Raw genomic sequence first — 20,727 nt, 5'->3', positions numbered from 1 at the left:
TCACTGGAAAAGAAAATAATGATCCTGCTCCTCCCAGAGCGGCCGTATTTATAGAGCGGCCATGCAAATGAGCAATGCTGTCAGATCACTGTTCTATTGGGTGAGAATATGGTGTGACCACGGCAGGCATAATGATCTCCGCCCTCTGCAGCTCATAGGTGTTTCCACAAGTCTTGTTTGCATTAGTGACTTCAGATGCAGCCAATGGCAGGAGAGGGGGCGGGGCAGCAGTAGGTTATAAAAGGTGCAGCCTGCAGCAGTCACACAATAGAGTTCTCTATCTGCTGATAACTGTGAGCTCAGTGATGTCTGGACGCGGCAAACAAGGAGGGAAGGTCCGTGCTAAAGCCAAGACCCGCTCATCCCGGGCAGGACTGCAGTTCCCGGTTGGTCGTGTGCACAGACTTCTCCGCAAGGGTAACTATGCTGAGAGGGTGGGCGCCGGTGCTCCGGTCTATCTGGCTGCTGTGCTGGAGTATCTGACCGCTGAGATCCTGGAATTAGCCGGCAATGCCGCCCGGGACAACAAGAAGACCCGTATCATCCCCCGACACCTGCAGCTGGCCGTGCGCAATGACGAGGAGCTGAACCGGCTGCTGGGTGGGGTGACCATCGCCCAGGGGGGCGTCCTGCCCAACATCCAGGCCGTGCTGCTGCCCAAGAAGACCGAGAGCAGCAAGAAGAGCAAGTGAGCGACACTGATCCCATCTATCCACACAACCCAAAGGCTCTTCTAAGAGCCACCCACACCGTCACCACAAGAGCTGACGCCGCTGATCTCTGCTGTGATCTGTACATATTCATCTGTCATGTATACCACCTTATAGTGCAGGTCACACACATTGCTGTATACCCACCATATAGTACTATGTTCATCCATGTAGGTTATGTGCACACAATGCAGATTTGCCTCTGGAATTTTCTGTGCGGATTCTGCATCTCTTGGCAGAAAACGCAGGTACGGATTTGATGCCTTTTTCTTATGGATTTTGTGCAGAATTCATGCGTTTTTACCCCTGCAGACTTCTCTTATGGGATAGGTGCAGAAACGCAGCAGATCTGCAAAAAGAATTGGCATGGTCCTTTTTTGAATCTGCTGCGCTTTCCGTGCAGATTTTTCCACACCATTAGCACAGCATTTTTTTTGCTATTGATTTACATTATACTTTAAATAACTTGCAGGTCTGCAGCGTTTCTGAGCGTAAAAAAACACTGCAGATCTACAGGAAATCTGCAACATGTGCACAGAGCCTTAATGCTGTGTATGTCTATATAGTGCCGCATACTGCTATAAAGCAAATTATACCGTTCATCCATCTAGTGCTATGTACTCCCCATATAGTGCTGTATACTCACTATATATTGCTTTGTGCTCCCCATATAGTTTTTTATACCCACATAGTCTTATACCTTCCATATTTTGCGGTTTGCCTATATACTGTATACAATTAGTCCAGTGTTAATATTTTGAACATATTTTTGCAGATTTTCCACTTCCAAGCTGTATAATCTTGAATGCTGATTGGATGAAGCAAATCAGGTGATGTATAATAAGGGGTGTGGCCTCAAAATCCGCCTCCCTTTATCAGTGTGCAGAATTTTTAGGCACTTAATTTAAATTTTTTTTTTTTCAAATGAAAAATGACCAAATGATTTAAGAAGCTCTATGAAGTCACAAATTGTTAGCGTTCTTGTAGAGGGTGCCGCACTCCTAATAGTAGCAAGATATTGGTGCGATAACAGAACTGGCAATAAACCTCAATAAACGTAAGGAAAAAAGTCTTAGATTAACTTCCAAGGATGTGAGAAGAATCAGACGTGAAGCCATTTTATTCCACTGCTGTCATATTTCAGGGTCATGGAGACATTGTTGAGGTGAGGAGGCTGAGCCCGACCACCACTGAGCAAGACACAGGTATACAAGGTGTTCAGTGGCACGTCTGAGACCTGGGCATCCCCTAAAAATTATTTTCACAGTGTATGCCCTCCATCCATATATTGTATAGTTTCTATATACTGCTGTATGTTATCCATATAGTGCCGTATACTCCCCATGTAGCACTGTACACCTCCATATAGCGCTTTATATCCCTATATAGTGTTATGTTATAGCATCAATATTTATTTGTAAAGCACCCTTAATTCCAGGGGGTCTTTACATGTGAATAAGTGGTTACATACAGGATAGATATTGTATCTGTGTATATAACATTTTCAGTAGACTATGGAGTATGCCCTTGAGACGTTTTGGTGGCAATTGGGTGAGGAAGGTATGAGGGCAGAGGACTCGTGTGAGGAACGGAGAGTAAAGGTACCGTCACACTTAGCGACGCTGCAGCGATACCGACAACGATCCGGATCGCTGCAGCGTCGCTGTTTGGTCGCTGGAGAGCTGTCACACAGACCGCTCTCCAGCGACCAACGATGCCGGTAACCAGGGTAAACATCGGGTAACTAAGCGCAGGGCCGCGCTTAGTAACCCGATGTTTACCCTGGTTACCATCCTAAAAGTAAAAAAAACAAACCCTACATACTTACCTACAGCCGTCTGTCCCCGGCGCTCCGCTTCTCTGCACTCCTCCTGCACTGGCTGTGAGCACAGCGGCCGGAAAGCAGAGCGGTGACGTCACCGCTCTGCTTTCCGGCTGACCAACGCTCACAGCCAGTACAGGAGGAGTGCAGAGCACAGCGCTGGAGGACAGACGGCTGTAGGTAAGTATGTAGTGTTTGTTTTTTTTACTTTTAGGATGGTAACCAGGGTAAACATCGGGTTACTAAGCGCGGCCCTGCGCTTAGTTACCCGATGTTTACCCTGGTTACCAGTGAAGACATCGCTGAATCGGTGTCACACACGCCGATCCAGCGATGTCCGCGGGAGATCCAGCGACGAAATAAAGTTCTGGACTTTCTTCCCCGACCAGCGACAGCACAGCAGGGGCCTGATCGCTGCTGCCTGTCACACTGGACGATATCGCTAGCGAGGACGCTGCAACGTCACGGATCGCTAGCGATATCGTCTAGTGTGACGGTACCTTTAGTCTGGGGAGGTACCTGGAGGTGTATGGGGGAAACAGACTATGGACGGTCTTTTGTTAGTTCCAGTTGAATTGGCAGGAGGAGACATGGATTAATGGGACAGTAACATTTTAGCAGATTTGGGAGTGGAGGCATTTGGGAAAAAAAATTCGAGATAAGGTACCGTTACACTAAACGACTTACCAACGATCACGACCAACGATACGACCTGGCCGTGATTGTTGGTAAGTCGTTGTGTGGTCGCTGGGGAGCTGTCACACAGACAGCTCTCCAGCAACCAACGATCAGGAGAACGACTTCGGCATCGTTGAAATTGTCTTCAACGATGCCGAAGTCCCCGGGTAACCAGGGTAAACATCGGGTTACTAAGTGCAGGGCCGCGCTTAGTAACCCGATATTTACCCTGGTTACCATTGTAAAAGTAAAAAAAAAAAACAGTACATACTCACATTTCGATGTCTGTCACGTCCCCCGCCGTCAGCTTCCCGCACTGACTGTGTCAGCGCCAGCCGTAAAGCAGAGCACAGCGGTGACGCCACCGCTGTGCTCTGCTTTACGGCCGGCGCTGACAGTCAGTGCAGGGAAGCTGACTGCGGGGGACGTGACAGACATCGAAATGTGAGTATGTACTGTTTTTTTTTTTTTTTACTTTTACAATGGTAACCATGGTAAATATCGGGTTACTAAGCGCGGCCCTGCACTTAGTAACACGATATTTACTCTGGTTACAAGTGAACACATCGCTGGATCGGCGTCACACACGCTGATCCAGCGGGTGATCAGCGACCAAAAAAAGGTCCTGATCATTCCCCAGCGACCAACGATCTCCCAGCAGGGGCCTGATCGTTGGTCGCTGTCACACAGAACGATTTCGTTAGCGGGATCGTTGCTATGTCACAAAAAGCGTGACGTTGCAACGATATCGTTAATGAAATCGTAATGTGTGAAGGTAACTTTAGAGGTGGTCGAGGCTTGGATATAGAGTTTGAAGGACAGGGTAGAAACTGAGGCAGCAGAATTTTGGTACAGGCCGTTTATAGTGATAGATGGGGTAGGACCCTAGGGGGGCTAACTGTGATGAAGGAAAGATAGGTTCGGTTTTGTCTGCATTGAGCATTAGAAAGTTTGATGAGGAGGGTATGACTGATAGACACTTGAAAAATATTTAGAATTGAGAGTCCTCAGTGGTTGATACCTTTTAATGGCTAACTGAAAAGATGGTAACAAATCAAAATGTTAGAGACTTTGAAATTCTGGAGCAGAGAGGTGACGTCTGGGCCAGGGAGGTAGATCTGAGTGTCATCAGTAGTGTTGAGCATTCCGATACCGCAAGTATCGGGTATCGGCCGATACTTGCGGTATCGGAATTCCGATACCGAGATCCGATACTTTTGTGGTATCGGGTATCGGTATCGGATACATAGGGATCTGTAAAATAAAGAATTAAAATAAAAAATATTGATATATTTACCTCTCCGGCGGCCTCTGGACTCAGCGCGGGTAACCGGCAGGCTTCGTTGTTCAAAATCAGCGCTTTTAGGACCTGAGAATCACGTCCCGGCTTCTGATTGGTCGCGGGCCGCCCATGTGACCGCCACGCGACCAATCACAAGCCGTGACGTCACCGCAAGCTATTGACGCGCTCATTTTTAAAAATGAGCGCGTTAATGGTTTTGAAAGACATAGCGGCTTGTGATTGGTCGCGTGGCCGCGACCAATCACAAGCCGCGACGTCACCGCAAGCTATTGACGCGCTCATTTTAAAAATGAGCGCGTCAATAGCTTGCGGTGACGTCGCGGCTTGTGATTGGTCGCGGCCACGCGACCAATCACAAGCCGCTATGTCTTTCAAAGCCATTAACGCGCTCATTTTTAAAAATGAGCGCGTCAATAGCTTGCGGTGACGTCGCGGCTTGTGATTGGTCGCGGCCACGCGACCAATCACAAGCCGCTATGTCTTTCAAAGCCATTAACGCGCTCATTTTTAAAAATGAGCGCGTCAATAGCTTGCGGTGACGTCGCGGCTTGTGATTGGTCGCGTGGCGGTCACATGGGCGGCCCGCGACCAATCAGAAGCCGGGACGTGATTCTCAGGTCCTAAAAGCGCTGATTTTGAACAACGAAGCCTGCCGGTTACCCGCGCTGAGTTCAGGGGCCACCGGAGAGGTAAATATATCAATATTTTTTATTTTTATTCTTTATTTTACACCTCCCTATGGATCCCAGGGCTTGAAGGAGAGTTTCCTCTCCTTCAGACCCTGGGAACCATGAGAATACCTTCCGATACTTGATGTCCCATTGACTTGTATTGGTATCGGATATCGGTATCGGCGATATCCGATATTTTTCGGGTATCGGCCGATACTATCCGATACCGATACTTTCAAGTATCGGACGGCATCGCTCAACACTAGTCATCAGCGTATAGGTGGTACTGGAAGCTGTGGGTCTTTATGACCCAGGCCAAAGGTATAGATGAGGACTAGGGGCCTTGAGGGACACAGACAGGATGAGGATGTAGTATGGAAATGGGAGATGCTAAGTGTGCAGTTGGAAAAGAAAAATCCATTAGAGGGCAAGGTCTGTGATATCAAGAGAAGAAAGGAGTAGGAGGTAGTGGTAAAAGGCAAAGGACAGCTCTAAAAGGAGGAGTATAGAGAATTATCTAATAATAACAATGACCATATATTCCATGGCTCTTTACATGAGAAAAGGGGTAAACATAAAAAACAAGTACAATAGTCATGAAACAATACAATTGACCTACTGGTACAGGAGGAGACAAATCCAGGCCCACAAAGCTTTGTAATTTTAATTAGGGCAAACTGTGGTGGGGACAGAAGCCAGATTGTAGGTTGCAAAGTAGTGAGTTGTTTGACAGGTGGCGGGAAAGTTCAGTGTTCCAGGATATTGGAGGCAAACGGGAGTAGAAATATGGGGTAATAACTGGACGGTAGAGATTGGGTCAAGGGATTGTTTCTTCAGGATAGGTGTGATTGTTGCATTTTTGAAAGCAGAAGGGAAGACACCAGAGGTTAATAATAGGTTGGAGAGACAGCTTAGGGACCATATATGTGGTGAGGTTAGGGAGTAGGTGACCGGGTTAAGTTGTGAGTAGAGATGGGCAAACTCGGACAGTAAAGTTTGGTGTTCGTACCAAACATCTACTGTTTGGGCACGGACATCACCAGGAAGTCTGTATAAGGCCGGAGTCATACTAGACCGTAATACGGCCGAGTGCAATGCGATAAAAAATCGCATAGCACTCGGCTCAATGTTAATCAATGGGGCAGCTCCTATTATCCGTTGTTTTCTCGGCCGTATTCAGGATCCGAGTGAAATCGCTGCATGCTGCGATTGTCAGCGTATCTCTGCCGAGAATCGCCAATGAAAGTCTATGGGGGCAAGAAAAATCAGATTACACACGGACCATCAGTGTGACTTGCGAGAAATACGCAGCGGTGCTCTATAGAAAAGCCGGCAATTCAGCGCGGTTTACAGTAAAATCACACTGACAGAATAGCATAGGTATAGATATGTCAGTGAGATAGATTATATATATATACAGTGGGGCAAAAAAGTATTTAGTCAGTCAGCAATAGTGCAAGTTCCACCACTTAAAAAGATGAGAGGCGTCTGTAATTTACATCATAGGTAGACCTCAACTATGGGAGACAAACTGAGAAAAAAAAATCCAGAAAATCACATTGTCTGTTTTTTTTATCAATTTATTTGCATATTATGGTGGAAAATAAGTATTTGGTCAGAAACAATCAAGATTTCTGGCTCTCACAGACCTGTAACTTCTTCTTTAAGAGTCTCCTCTTTCCTCCACTCATTACCTGTAGTAATGGCACCTGTTTAAACTTGTTATCAGTATAAAAAGACACCTGTGCACACCCTCAAACAGTCTGACTCCAAACTCCACTATGGTGAAGACTAGTGTTGAGCGATACCGTCCGATACTTGAAAGTATCGGTATCGGATAGTATCGGCCGATACCCGAAAAATATCGGATATCGCCGATACCGATATCCGATACCAATACAAGTCAATGGGACATCAAGTATCGGAAGGTATTCTCATGGTTCCCAGGGTCTGAAGGAGAGGAAACTCTCCTTCAGGCCCTGGGATCCATAGGGAGGTGTAAAATAAAGAATAAAAATAAAAAATATTGATATATTTACCTCTCCGGCGGCCCCTGAACTCAGCGCGGGTAACCGGCAGGCTTCGTTGTTCAAAATCAGCGCTTTTAGGACCTGAGAATCACGTCCCGGCTTCTGATTGGTCGCGGGCCGCCCATGTGACCGCCACGCGACCAATCACAAGCCGCGACGTCACCGCAAGCTATTGACGCGCTCATTTTTAAAAATGAGCGCGTTAATGGCTTTGAAAGACATAGCGGCTTGTGATTGGTCGACCAATCACAAGCCGCTATGTCTTTCAAAGCCATTAACGCGCTCATTTTTAAAAATGAGCGCGTCAATAGCTTGCGGTGACGTCGCGGCTTGTGATTGGTCGCGGCCATGCGACCAATCACAAGCCGCTATGTCTTTCAAAGCCATTAACGCGCTCATTTTTAAAAATGAGCGCGTCAATAGCTTGCGGTGACGTCGCGGCTTGTGATTGGTCGCGGCCATGCGACCAATCACAAGCCGCTATGTCTTTCAAAGCCATTAACGCGCTCATTTTTAAAAATGAGCGCGTCAATAGCTTGCGGTGACGTCGCGGCTTGTGATTGGTCGCGGCCATGCGACCAATCACAAGCCGCTATGTCTTTCAAAGCCATTAACGCGCTCATTTTTAAAAATGAGCGCGTCAATAGCTTGCGGTGACGTCGCGGCTTGTGATTGGTCGCGTGGCGGTCACATGGGCGGCCCGCGACCAATCAGAAGCCGGGACGTGATTCTCAGGTCCTAAAAGCGCTGATTTTGAACAACGAAGCCTGCCGGTTACCCGCGCTGAGTCCAGGGGCCGCCGGAGAGGTAAATATATCAATATTTTTTATTTTAATTCTTTATTTTACAGATCCCTATGTATCCGATACCGATACCCGATACCACAAAAGTATCGGATCTCGGTATCGGAATTCCGATACCGCAAGTATCGGCCGATACCCGATACTTGCGGTATCGGAATGCTCAACACTAGTGAAGACCAAAGAGCTGTCAAAGGACACCAGAAACAAATTTGTAGCCCTGCACCAGGCTGGGAAGACTGAATCTGCAATAGCCAACCAGCTTGGAGTGAAGAAATCAACAGTGGGAGCAATAATTAGAAAATGGAAGACATACAAGACCACTGATAATCTCCCTCTATCTGGGGCTCCACGCAAAATCCCACCCCGTGGGGTCAGAATGATCACAAGAACGGTGAGCAAAAATCCCAGAACCACGCGGGGGGACCTAGTGAATGAACTGCAGAGAGCTGGGACCAATGTAACAAGGCCTACCATAAGTAACACACTACGCCACCATGGACTCAGATCCTGCAGTGCCAGACGTGTCCCACTGCTTAAGCCAGGACATGTCCGGGCCCGTCTGAAGTTTGCTAGAGAGCATTTGGATGATCCAGAGGAGTTTTGGGAGAATGTCCTATGGTCTGATGAAACCAAACTGGAACTGTTTGGTAGAAACACAACTTGTCGTGTTTGGAGGAAAAAGAATACTGAGTTGCATCCATCAAACACCATACCTACTGTAAAGCATGGTGGTGGAAACATCATGCTTTGGGGCTGTTTCTCTGCAAAGGGGCCAGGACGACTGATCCGGGTACATGAAAGAATGAATGGGGCCATGTATCGTGAGATTTTGAGTGCAAACCTCCTTCCATCAGCAAGGGCATTAAAGATGAAACGTGGCTGGGTCTTTCAACATGACAATGATCCAAAGCACACCGCCAGGGCAACGAAGGAGTGGCTTCGTAAGAAGCATTTCAAGGTCCTGGAGTGGCCTAGCCAGTCTCCAGATCTCAACCCTATAGAAAACCTTTGGAGGGAGTTGAAAGTCCGTGTTGCCAAGCGAAAAGCCAAAAACATCACTGCTCTAGAGGAGATCTGCAAGGAGGAATGGGCCAACATACCAACAACAGTGTGTGGCAACCTTGTGAAGACTTACAGAAAACGTTTGACCTCTGTCATTGCCAACAAAGGATATATTACAAAGTATTGAGATGAAAGTTTGTTTCTGACCAAATACTTATTTTCCACCATAATATGCAAATATAATGTTAAAAAAACAGACAATGTGATTTTCTGGATTTTTTTTTCTCAGTTTGTCTCCCATAGTTGAGGGCTACCTATGATGTAAATTACAGACGCCTCTCATCTTTTTAAGTGGTGGAACTTGCACTATTGCTGACTGACTAAATACTTTTTTGCCCCACTGTATGTATATATATATATATATATATATATATATATTTAATTCAGCGCTAGATAGCGGTGATGCGCCCTCTGCTGGATGAACTCATATGGACTCGAGTCTGGGAACTTTTCAGAATATTTTCCCACGCTCGAGTTCATATGAGTTCATCCAGCAGAGGGCGCATTACCGCGACTCGAGGTAACTACAGTACATTCCCCATGCATTCCATTCATTCACCAAGTTTTACAGTCAGGAGCACAACTGCATTAGCAGAGCTCCTGGGTGTAAAATGATTTAACCCCTTCAGATGGATTTACAGCGTGGGACAAGACTGTAATGACGGAAGTTATGGAATATTGTTGTTTGTTTTCTTAACTTTGTTTCAGGTGACAAGGGTCTTCAGGTGGATTAAGAGTATAATAAAATATTAAAACACCATGTGTCTTTATTGCATTAAAATGCTTTTTAATAATGTGTGTGTGTTTTATTAATCATTTCGTACTATTGGATTAATAATGGATAGGTGTCATAATTGACGCCTCTCCATTATTAACCTGACTTAATGTCACCTCACAATAGCAAGGTGACATTAACCCTTTATTACCCCATATCCCACCACTACACAGAATGGGAATAGAGTGGCCAAGTGGCAGAATAGGTGCATCTTATATCTGCCCTCAGTCACTGGCTTTCCCACTCTGGTGGAGAAAATTGCTCGGGAGCCCATGCCAGTTTTTTTCGCGATTTAACCCTTTATTTTACCGGCTAGAGTGCTCAAATTTTACACATACACACTACTAACATTAGTAGTGAGGAATATGAAAGAAAAAGGGATATGAGATGGTTTACTGTATGTAAACCGTGTCTCATATCCTGTCGGGTTTGGGAAGGAGATAGGAAAAGCCAGCAATTGAATTACCGGCTTTTCTGCTATCTAGCGCTGTATGAAATATAAATATATGTATATATATATATATATATATATATATATATATGTGTCTCACTGATATATATATATATATATATATATATATATATATATATATATATATATATATATATTGCAAGCCAGCGAGAAAATCTCGCCGTACGGATGCCATACGGTTGTCACACGGAGTCTGCGCTATAAATAAATAAATAAAAAATTGACGTGGGTTCCCACTGTATTTTTGACATCCAGTCAGGTAAAACTGACAGCTGTGGGCTGCAACCCTCAGCTGTCAGCTTTAGCAAGGCAGGTTATCAAGAATAGAGGGGTCCACACATAATTTTTTAAAATTATTAGTGATGAGCGAGTGTACTCGTTGCTCGGATTTTCCCGAGCACGATCGGGTGACCTCCGAGTATTTATGACTGCTCGGAGATTTTGTTTTCATCATGGCAGCTGAATGATTTACAGCTAGCAGCCACGCTGAGTACATGTGGGGGTTGCCTGGTTGCTAGGGAATCCCCACATGTAATCAAGCAGGCTAGTAGCTGTAAATCATTCAGCTGCCACGATGAAAACTAAATCTCCGAGCAGTCATAAATACTCGGAGGTCACCAGAGCATGCTCGGGAAAACCCGACCAATGAGTACACTCGCACATCACTAAAAATCATTTAAATACATTTTTTTTTAAATAAAGCGTGGGGCATCCCCCATTTTTGGCAACCAACCAAGCTAAAGCAGACAGCTGGGTGCTGGTATTCTCAGGCTGGTAAGGGGCCATGGATATTGGCCCCCCAGCCTAAAAATAGCAGCCCGCAGATGCATCTTTTTGGGGGCGGCTATTAGATGCGCCAATTCTGGTGCTTTGCCCGGCTTTTCCCACTTGTCCTTTGGCGGTCGCAAGTGGGGATCATATTTGTGGGGCTGATCTCACCTTTGTATTATCTGGTGACATCAAGCCCACAGCTTAATAATGGAGAGGCGCCTATAAAACGCCTATCCATTACTAAATCCTATGGTTATATGGTAATTAAACATGTAATTTAAAAATACCAAACAGTTATACTCCCCTAATGCCCATTCCATTGAAGCAATGGTCTCCTGTATAAAAACAGAGAATAATAAATAACAAAAATACTCAACTATCATCCATTCCATTGAAGCCATGGTCTCCTGTAAAAAAACTAAAATAATAAACAAACTATATCCTTCACCTGTCCAATGTTTTGTTCCACGCCGTAATCCATGTCTGGGATAAATAGTTTTCAGCCTGGATGGTGCCAAGATGCCACCTTCCAAACTGAAAACCACTGGAGAATGAGTTGCTGCAAGCTCAGCGTCAGTGACTAGAGGTGACGTCATTGAGGTTAACCGCAGGTCACAGGATGCATTACCAGCTGGGCCCCTGAACTGCGGTGAACTCACTGAGCTCAGCGCTGCACCGTGAGACTTTATATATATATATATATATATATATATATATATATATATATATATATATATATTACATTTGTTATATATTTCAGTACTAGAAATAACAGGCATTTTGGGTTGTTTTGACTTGGAAATGTGAGGCATGCGCCTAAAGATATACAAATTAAAAAGACGGATAATTAAATTAGCTATACAAATCAGAGAGCATCACGGCAGCCACAAAATAAGATTTTTTTTTTAGTAAGCAGCAGGGAGAGTTAAAACACAAAGTGATGTGATACAATCACTTGTAAAAGAGATGTATCATGAATACAAACCAGTTTAGTATGAGCTGCAAATAGTAACAAAAAGCCAACATATAATACATGCACAGATTGGGTCTGCCAACATCAGAGACAATTTCTCAGTGCATCTCTGCTATACGACGAGAATACAGTCCTATTTCTACCAGCTCGGACAGCGATTTTGGTACCACTCATTCATCTTTTTTAGAACCACGTCGAGGCCGAATTTACCGAGGAAAACGAGGAGGGGGAGGCGACTACGGACAAGAACAACACAGGATGACAACGAGATCTCAGGTACTGACTTCCCCTCCAATATTGTCTACAACATCTCGTATTGTCTTTCCCCATTTGAAATGACAATGTTACAAAAAGGTTTGACTTTTTGCCCGTTACCAATGTTCAGTACCTTTCAGCTTGATCAAGAGCTACACCGATTCTTCAGGAATGTGAGACTAAAAGCCCATTTTTCTAATCTATCTATGTCCACTGTTCCAGTACCTGAGCCCATAGGGACGACCCTCACTTCTAAAGCCTTGAATTTGCGTGTTCCGAGTTCTTATCAACCACCACGTTCGTACCTTCCAGTGGAAACCTACATTGATTTTGTCAAGAAAGATTAAGAATGTTTTGGTGTCCATAGAGAGGGGGCAGGTACATATTAAAAATAACCTCACCAGTGATGAGTATAGTGCCTTGATGTCTTTAAAAGAAAATAAAGAGTTAATTATAAAACCGGCGGACAAGGGGGGGCTCTATTGTAATATTAGATCCTAGTTACTATATGAATGAGATACGTATGCAACTTAATGATTCCGACACATACCAACCTATCAGTCACAATCCTACCTTTGACATAGCTAGAGAGATTTAGGACCTCATAATCTATTATAGTAAATTAGGAACCATTGATGAACAGCAGGGGGAATTTTTGATTAATCAACATCCAGTTATACCCGTTTTTTTATACCCTTCCGAAAATTCACAAACACCTGCAAAAACCCCCAGGACGTCCTATAGTTGCTTCAACCAACTCTATTCTTTCTCCTCTAGCCATCACTTTAGAAAAAATGTTGTCCCCCCTTGTACCACACATCAAAGCATTTCTCAAGGATACAACAGATTTTTTGACATCCCTACAGAGTTTGGGCACCTTACACAATGATTGTAAGCTAGTAGTTATGGATGTAAACAGTTTATATACCAGCATAAGACATCAAGATGGTTTGGAAGCAGTTATGCTGTTCCTCTCTCGACACACAAATTTCTCTATTGACCAACTTAACTCTTGTAAAGATTTACTTACACTTATTCTCACCCGTCATTTTTTTTTTTTGAAGATCAATTCTATATACAGAAGAAAGGTACGGCTATGGGGTCCAATGTGGCACCCCCATACGCAAACATATTTATGGGACAATTTGAAATATCCTATGTATACCCACATTCATGTTACATGTCACATATAATACACTGGTGACGTTATATAGATGATATTTTTTTAATTTGGACCGGTCATGATGAGGCCCTTCTCTCATTCTATAATGATCTTAATTTGTGTGTACCTGGTTTAACCTTTTCAATCAGTCATGATTCCTGTTCTATGAATTTTTTGGACACAATGGTTATTTTTAAGAGTGACAGAAGTATTGAAACAGATTTGTATGTCAAACCAACCGACAGGAATAGCTTGTTAAAATATGATAGCTGCCATCCTAAACATGTAAAAAGAGCACTTCCAAAATCACAACATGATAGAGTCGACAGGATAGTGTCCAATCCAGACATCCGTCAAATTAGACATCATGAAATGAATATTAAATTTCATAGTAGAGGATACCCTAATCATACACTGACCAATAACATTAATGACACCGAGACATCTATCATAGATCGGAAAGGCACCCCGTCTGGCATTTGTGAGCACCTTTCACCCTTTCAATCATCTTTTTAACCAATGTATATTGAAACATTGGAATATCTTGCAGAAGGCGTACCCACATGTTAAGGAATTTAATACTAATCCTATTATCTGTAACAAAAGATCCCAGAATATCAAGAACTATTTAGTTAGGGCAGATGTAGGCCCATCTAATAAAGAACATATACAAAGGGTCTTCTCTACACCTCGAAATGGGACTTTCTCATGTCTAAATTGCCTTCAATGCTCTAACATCACTAAATGGGACTCTTTCACACACCCCCGTACAGGTCGGAGATATCCAATTAAGGGAAATTTGTCATGTGATTCGAACATTGTTGTTTATCTTATAAAATGTCCATGCGGTCTCGGATATGTGGGAGAAACTACCCAACATATCCGAGACCGCATCTCTCAACATAAGTCTACCATTAGGTGTGGGAGAACACTTCTTCCTATTCCGGCTCACTTTCAACAGCATAACCATGGTATCACTCAATTAAAATACCAAATCATTGATCATGTCCCTACACTAAGAAAAGGTGGAGATAGGGTTAAAAAATTGAATGAACGGGAGTCCTTCTGGATCCACACGCTTCAAACCCTTACTCGATTTGGTCTCAACAGAGAATATGAGTTTAGTTATTGATACATTCTTATGATTTGGACCTTTGTTAGACCCTTGTCATTATGGACCCTACTAATATATTTTTCAGTACATGTAACTTTTTCAGATAATTTTAGTCCTCTAATATATTCAACAACCATATTGGATAGATATCTGGGTATGGTGAACACATATTGTATAAGTATAGATTTCACTTACATTCTTTACTTATCTCTTTTTTACTTATGCTATTTTTATTTATGTTATTTACAAACTTCATCCTAGAGTGTATTATTCATATGTATTATATAGTTGAGAAACATTTTTCTCTTTAACCCCCTTTTTTCTGTTTTCGTTTAATAGTATACCAGCGGAGATCCGAGATAAACCGTGCGCTTGTAATAGTCCACGCATGCGCACTCACCATCGATACACTACTACGAGCTGTTTTCGGAGGTTATTGGCTTTTTCTGGAAGACACATGCGCACAACGCTTTTCGTCCCCAATTCCAAAACCGGAAGCACTTGCTCACACGCTGGCACCGGAAACATATAAAAAGTCGGCACCGCGCGGCCTTATCACTAGGACTCACCACTGCCGCTCTGTATAATTCTTGTTCCCGGATCCCGCAGCTCGGAGATACGTATACGGTAACCTTTTCTCTCATAAGACTTTTGCAGGTAAATTACCCGGAACATTCACTTCTGTTATGACCGGTTTATGGTTTTTCTTTTTCTTTTTTCTTTCATGGAGATTTGGAGTTTATCTCTAAATATTGCTCCTATACCTACAGTGCAATCTAACAATTTCCTTATGAAGAACTATTATAAGTAAAGTATAAACCAATTTTTTTTTCTAACTTTACCTCTATTCTTATACGTCGCTCGGCGATTGGGTGACGGGTGTCATACTCAATACCATTGACATTTATCACAATAATCAATAGTCACGTTTAAAAGAGGATTTCCCATTGTTGCTCTAGTTCCTGTGGGTAACACAAGGGATGCTTCTCTATATACAAAATTTCACATGGTTGCACTAACTTTACTTGTTTTTACTGAGTTTACGTAAGGTTCCACTCATTTTATGTCAGATAACTTAGACAGGTGCACTTATATACCACAGATATCAGATACTATGATGATCTTACTCACATTGTGATAATTTTTTCCACTTTTCTGTTATTCTTTTATTATGTATTTTTATACTTTTTTGTTCATATATATTTCAGCCACAGACATTTCTTGGGAAAGGCTGGTTAGCCGAAACGTTGAATTTCATGTCTGTAAGAAGAATTTCTTGTTTGTAAGAATCTTTGGAAAACATTGTTTTGGACAATTGGAGTCCTATTATTTGGAATTTTTGTTGAATACAAATATCACCCGTACTATTTAAGTGTGCCGGAGTTTTTTCAATTATTCTTGGACTATATTTTTCTCCAGAGCACCTTCAAAGAAAGCAGTGAGCACCCCTTAAACTATAATCAATTATATTTCAGAGAGGTGCCTTCTGCTGTTTCCTAATCCAGTCTATAGAATAGTTTTTTTTGTTTTCTTCTTGAGATAATCCCTCTAAGCAGGGGCTGGCTGGCACTTTTCAGCCTGGGGGGCAATCGCAATGGCAACCATTATGACATCTACGTCGATACTGTGCCCGTTGCTGATTGGTCGAGGCCTGGCGGCCTTGACCAAACAGAGACGTGGGATGTCTACGTCCTTTATGACATCACTGCCGCCAGGCCTCGACCAATCAGCGACGCGGGATTTCTACGTCGATGCTGTGCCCGTCGCTGATTGGTCGAGGCCCCCAGGCCAATGGCCAATGGACAATGATGATTCCAGAATTCGCAGCAGACTGTGCCCGTCGCTGATTGGTCGAGGCAACCTTTATGACATCATCGTTGCCATGGCAACCATTATGACATCTACGTCGATACTGTGCCCATTGCTGATTGGTCGAGGCCCGGTGGCCTCGACCAATCAGAGACGCGGGATTTCCAGGACAGACAGAAAGACAGATAGAAAGACCCTTAGACAATTATATATATAGATAGTATGATGGCCCAAGTTCCCCATATTAAAAATAATGAAGTTTACATTCACCACATCCTGATTCCTGGCACTGCAGCCTCTATTTTTTCTTCCTGTCCGCAAAGCGGCATCAGGCAATAATGTCATCGCGCTGCCTGCATGAGCACACTAAAGCCTCAGGAAGCAGTGGTCTGGAGCTTATGAGACAGACCAGGGCTGCCACTAGGAATTTCGGGGCCCCATACTGGCAAACTTTTTGTGTTCCCTTGACACTCCGCCCAGACTCCACACCAGCTCCGCCTCCACCATCACACTGCCCACTCTTGGAAAATCTCAACTTCTCCACCACATCCTAACCGATCAGATATTAACAGTTCCCATCAAACACCAGATCACATTCATAACCAGCAGCTTTTGTTCTGGCGAAAAATAAATTTTAAGTTGACACCATGACACGGTAGACTCTTTCGGCTGGGCCCTATTCTAGTCTAAACTATTAAAAATACCACATACAAGGGACAAATATCGTCACACCATGACCAGACCACATATTACCACCACATAGTGACTGAATAATACCAAACACACGGAATACCGCCACACCATGACCAGACCACATATTACCACCACATACTGTAGTGACTGCATAATAGCACATACAAGGAACAAATACCACCACACCATGACCAGACCACATATTACCACCACATAGTGACTGAATACTACAATACTGATCATTAATTTAAAAAAAAAAACAATACTAAGTGTGATTGTATACAGGAACTCTGTATTTACTGTCAGTGTACAGGTAATACAGTGATCACTGGTAACATTATATACAGGAGCTCTGGATATAGTGTCAGTGCACAGGTAATACAGTGATCACCAGTGACATTATACACAGGAGCTCTGTATTTACTGTCAGTGTACAGGTAATACCGGGATCACCAGTGACATTTTACACCGGAGCTCTGTATAAAGTGTCAGTGTACAGGTAATACAGTGATCAGCACTGCCAGTGACATTATACACAGGAGCTCTGTATATAGTATACAGTGTAAAGTGTCAGTGCACAGGTAATACAGAGATCACTGGTCATGTGCAGTTCACCTTAGCCCCCACTTCATCATGTGCAGTCTCCTTAACCCCCAATTCATCATGTGAAGTCCTTATTACCCCACACTTCATGCGCAGCCCCCCTTACAACCAATTCATCATGTGCATCCACACTCCCCTTCTTCATCATGTGCATCCCCACTCCCCCTTCATCATGTGCAGTCCCCCTTACCCCCCAGTCATCATATGCAGCGGCACTCCATCATGTACAGCCCCACTCCCTCAACTTCTTCATGTGCAGCCCCACTTACCCCCCACTTCATCATGTGCAGTTCCACTTACCCTCAGTCCATCAGGTGCAGTCTCCTTTAACCCCCAAACTCCATCTTGTGCACCCCACTCCCCCTTCATCATGTGCAGCCCCACTTAACCCTCACTCCATCATGTGCAGCCCCACTTACCGCCACTCCATCATGTGCAGTCTCCTTTAACCCCCAAACTCATTAATGTGCAGCCTCACTCCCCCTTCATCATGTGCAGCCCCACTTACTCGCCCCACTCCATCAAGTGCAGTCTCCTTTAACCTCCAAATTCCATCATGTGCAGCTCCACTTACCCCCCACTAAATCCTGTGCAGTCTCCTTTAACCCCCCAAACTCCATCATGTGCAGCCTCACTCCCCCTTCATCATGTGCAGCCCCACTTACTCCCCCCCACTCCATCATGTGCAGTCTCCTTTAACCCCCAAACTCCATCATGTACAGGCTCACTCCCACTTCATCATGAGCAGCCCCACTTACCCCCCTCCATCATGTGGAGTCTCCTTTAACCCTCAAACTCCATCAATTGCAGCCCCACTCCCCTTTCATCATGTGCAGCCACACTTACCCCCCACTCCATCATGTGCAGTCTCCTTTAAGCCCTAAACTCCATCATGTGCAGCCATACTCCCCCTTCATCATGTGCAGCCCCACTCCTCCTTCATCATGTGCATCCCCACTTACCCCCCACACCATCTTGTGCAGTCTCCTTTAACCCCCAAACTCTATCATGTGCAGCCCCACTCCCCCTTCATCATGTGCAGCCCGACTTACCCCCCCACTCCGTTAGGTGCAGTCTCCTTTAACCCTCAAACTCCATCAATTGCAGCCACACTCCCTCTTCATCATGTGCATCCCCACTTACCCCTCACTCCATCATGTGGTGTCTCCTTTAACCCACAAACTCCATCATGTGCAGGGCCACTCTCCCTTTATCATGTGCAGCCCCACTTACGCCCAGTCCATCAGGTGCAGTCTCCTTTAACCCCCAAACTCCATCGTGTGCAGCCCCACTCCCCCTTCATTATTTGCAGCCCCACTTACCCCCCCACTCCATCATGTGCAGTCTCCTTTAAGCCCTAAACTCCATCATGTGCAGCCCTACTCCCCCTTCATCATGTGCAGCCCCACTCCCCCTTCATTATTTGCAGCCCCACTTACCCCCCCACTCCATCATGTGCAGTCTCCTTTAAGCCCTAAACTCCATCATGTGCAGCCCTACTCCCCCTTCATCATGTGCAGCCCCACTCCTCCTTCATCATGTGCATCCCCACTTACCCCCCACACCATCTTGTGCAGTCTCCTTTAACCCCCAAACTCCATCATGTGCAGCCCCACTCCCCCTTCATCATGTGCAGCCCGACTTACCCCCCCACTCCGTTAGGTGCAGTCTCCTTTAACCCTCAAACTCCATCAATTGCAGCCACACTCCCCCTTCATCATGTGCAGCCCCACTTACCCATCACTCCATCATGTGGAGTCTCCTTTAACCCCCAAACTCCATCATGTGCAGCCCCACTCTCCCTTCATCATGTGCAGCCCCACTTACCCCCAGTCCCTCAGGTGCAGTCTCCTTTAACCCCCAAACTCCATCGTGTGCAGCCCCACTCCCCCTTCATTATTTGCAGCGCCACTTACCCCCCCACTCCATCATGTGCAGTCTCCTTTATCCACCAAACTCCATCATGTGCAGTCCCCCTTACACCCCCCACTTCATCACCTGCAGTTACCCCCACCCATTGAATTCATCTTATAAAGAAAACAAAAAGGTTTTTCATACTTACCTCACCAGTCGCTCCCCTGCAGCGCCTCTCTGCTTCCAGCATCCGGGACATGTCGGCGAGTGCGCGATGATGTCACCATGCATGCGCGACACCTGACCTGGAAGTACAGAGAACATGGAGGGAGCAGGAGCTGTGCAGCCATCAAGGTGACGGCCGTGCATAGCTCCTGGCCCCGACGCAGACTTGTGCACTGATAGACTGTGATGTGGCTGTGTCTGCTGCCGGCTGCATCACAGTACACCGCGCAGACTTTCCATCAGGCGGCCGGCCCTGTACTGCTGCTGGGGGAGCGGCCCAGGGGGCATTTGCCTTTCTGCCACCCGGCCCTGCCTGCCCCTGCCTCTAAGATGCAGTAAATGGAGACATGTACCAACCTGCGATCTTCTATGATGCAATTGTTTGCTAATGGAGACATGTACCAACCTGCAATCTTCTATAATGCAATCTTTTGCTGAGCATCATATAACAGATACAAGTTTTGGAAAGGTGTGTTTGCAGCGTGTTCCCAAAATCCTTAGTTCACGAAAAAGTTTATTTTTTTTTTGGTAGGGGATTAAACTGGTCACAATGGAGGGTAATTACTGCCGATGTCAAATTAAGACTATCTCGTATTTCAGACATTTACATGGAAATACTGGTGTAAGAGCTCAGAGTAGAGCGCAGAATAAATGTGAGCCGAGCCTTACTGCAATCTTTGGGAGGCAGAATGAACAAATCAGCAGCAGGTGAATAATTGGTTTTATTTATTTTTTACGGTGTTCCTCGTGCATTATAAATGATTATTATGTGTTATTCAGTAGATTACAGCGATACCAGATGTATATATTTTTTTTTCATGTTTGGCAGCTGTTACAAACTAAAGGCGCTTTTCTTTTGCAAAAACAAGATTTTGCATCACTATATTTTGAGTGCTATAATTTTTCAATATTTCTGACAACAGTGATATTAGTGCTTGCTTT

At 44.6% G+C, this 20,727-nt stretch overlaps 1 protein-coding gene across 1 annotated transcript; it reads left to right on the top strand.

Annotated features, from left to right (window-relative positions):
• Positions 1-267: 267 nt before the first annotated feature.
• LOC138673887 (histone H2A type 1-like) lies at positions 268-716 on the top strand. Its single transcript, XM_069761919.1, has one exon. It carries the CDS (start codon positions 306-308, stop codon positions 690-692), a length of 387 nt encoding a protein of 128 aa, XP_069618020.1. The 5' UTR covers positions 268-305; the 3' UTR covers positions 693-716.
• The last annotated feature ends 20,011 nt before the right edge of the window (positions 717-20,727 follow it).

This window comes from Ranitomeya imitator, chromosome 4 (assembly GCF_032444005.1).
Source record: "Ranitomeya imitator isolate aRanImi1 chromosome 4, aRanImi1.pri, whole genome shotgun sequence".
Lineage (NCBI taxonomy): Eukaryota > Metazoa > Chordata > Amphibia > Anura > Dendrobatidae > Ranitomeya > Ranitomeya imitator.
Note: the sequence above shows the minus strand (reverse complement) of the source record. Positions and strands in the feature narration are given on the sequence as shown.

What these genes read in the sequence shown, in the direction of transcription:
- LOC138673887 (XM_069761919.1), top strand. Translation starts at nt 306, where the DNA reads ATGTCTGGACGCGGCAAACAAGGAGGGAAGGTCCGTGCTAAAGCCAAG.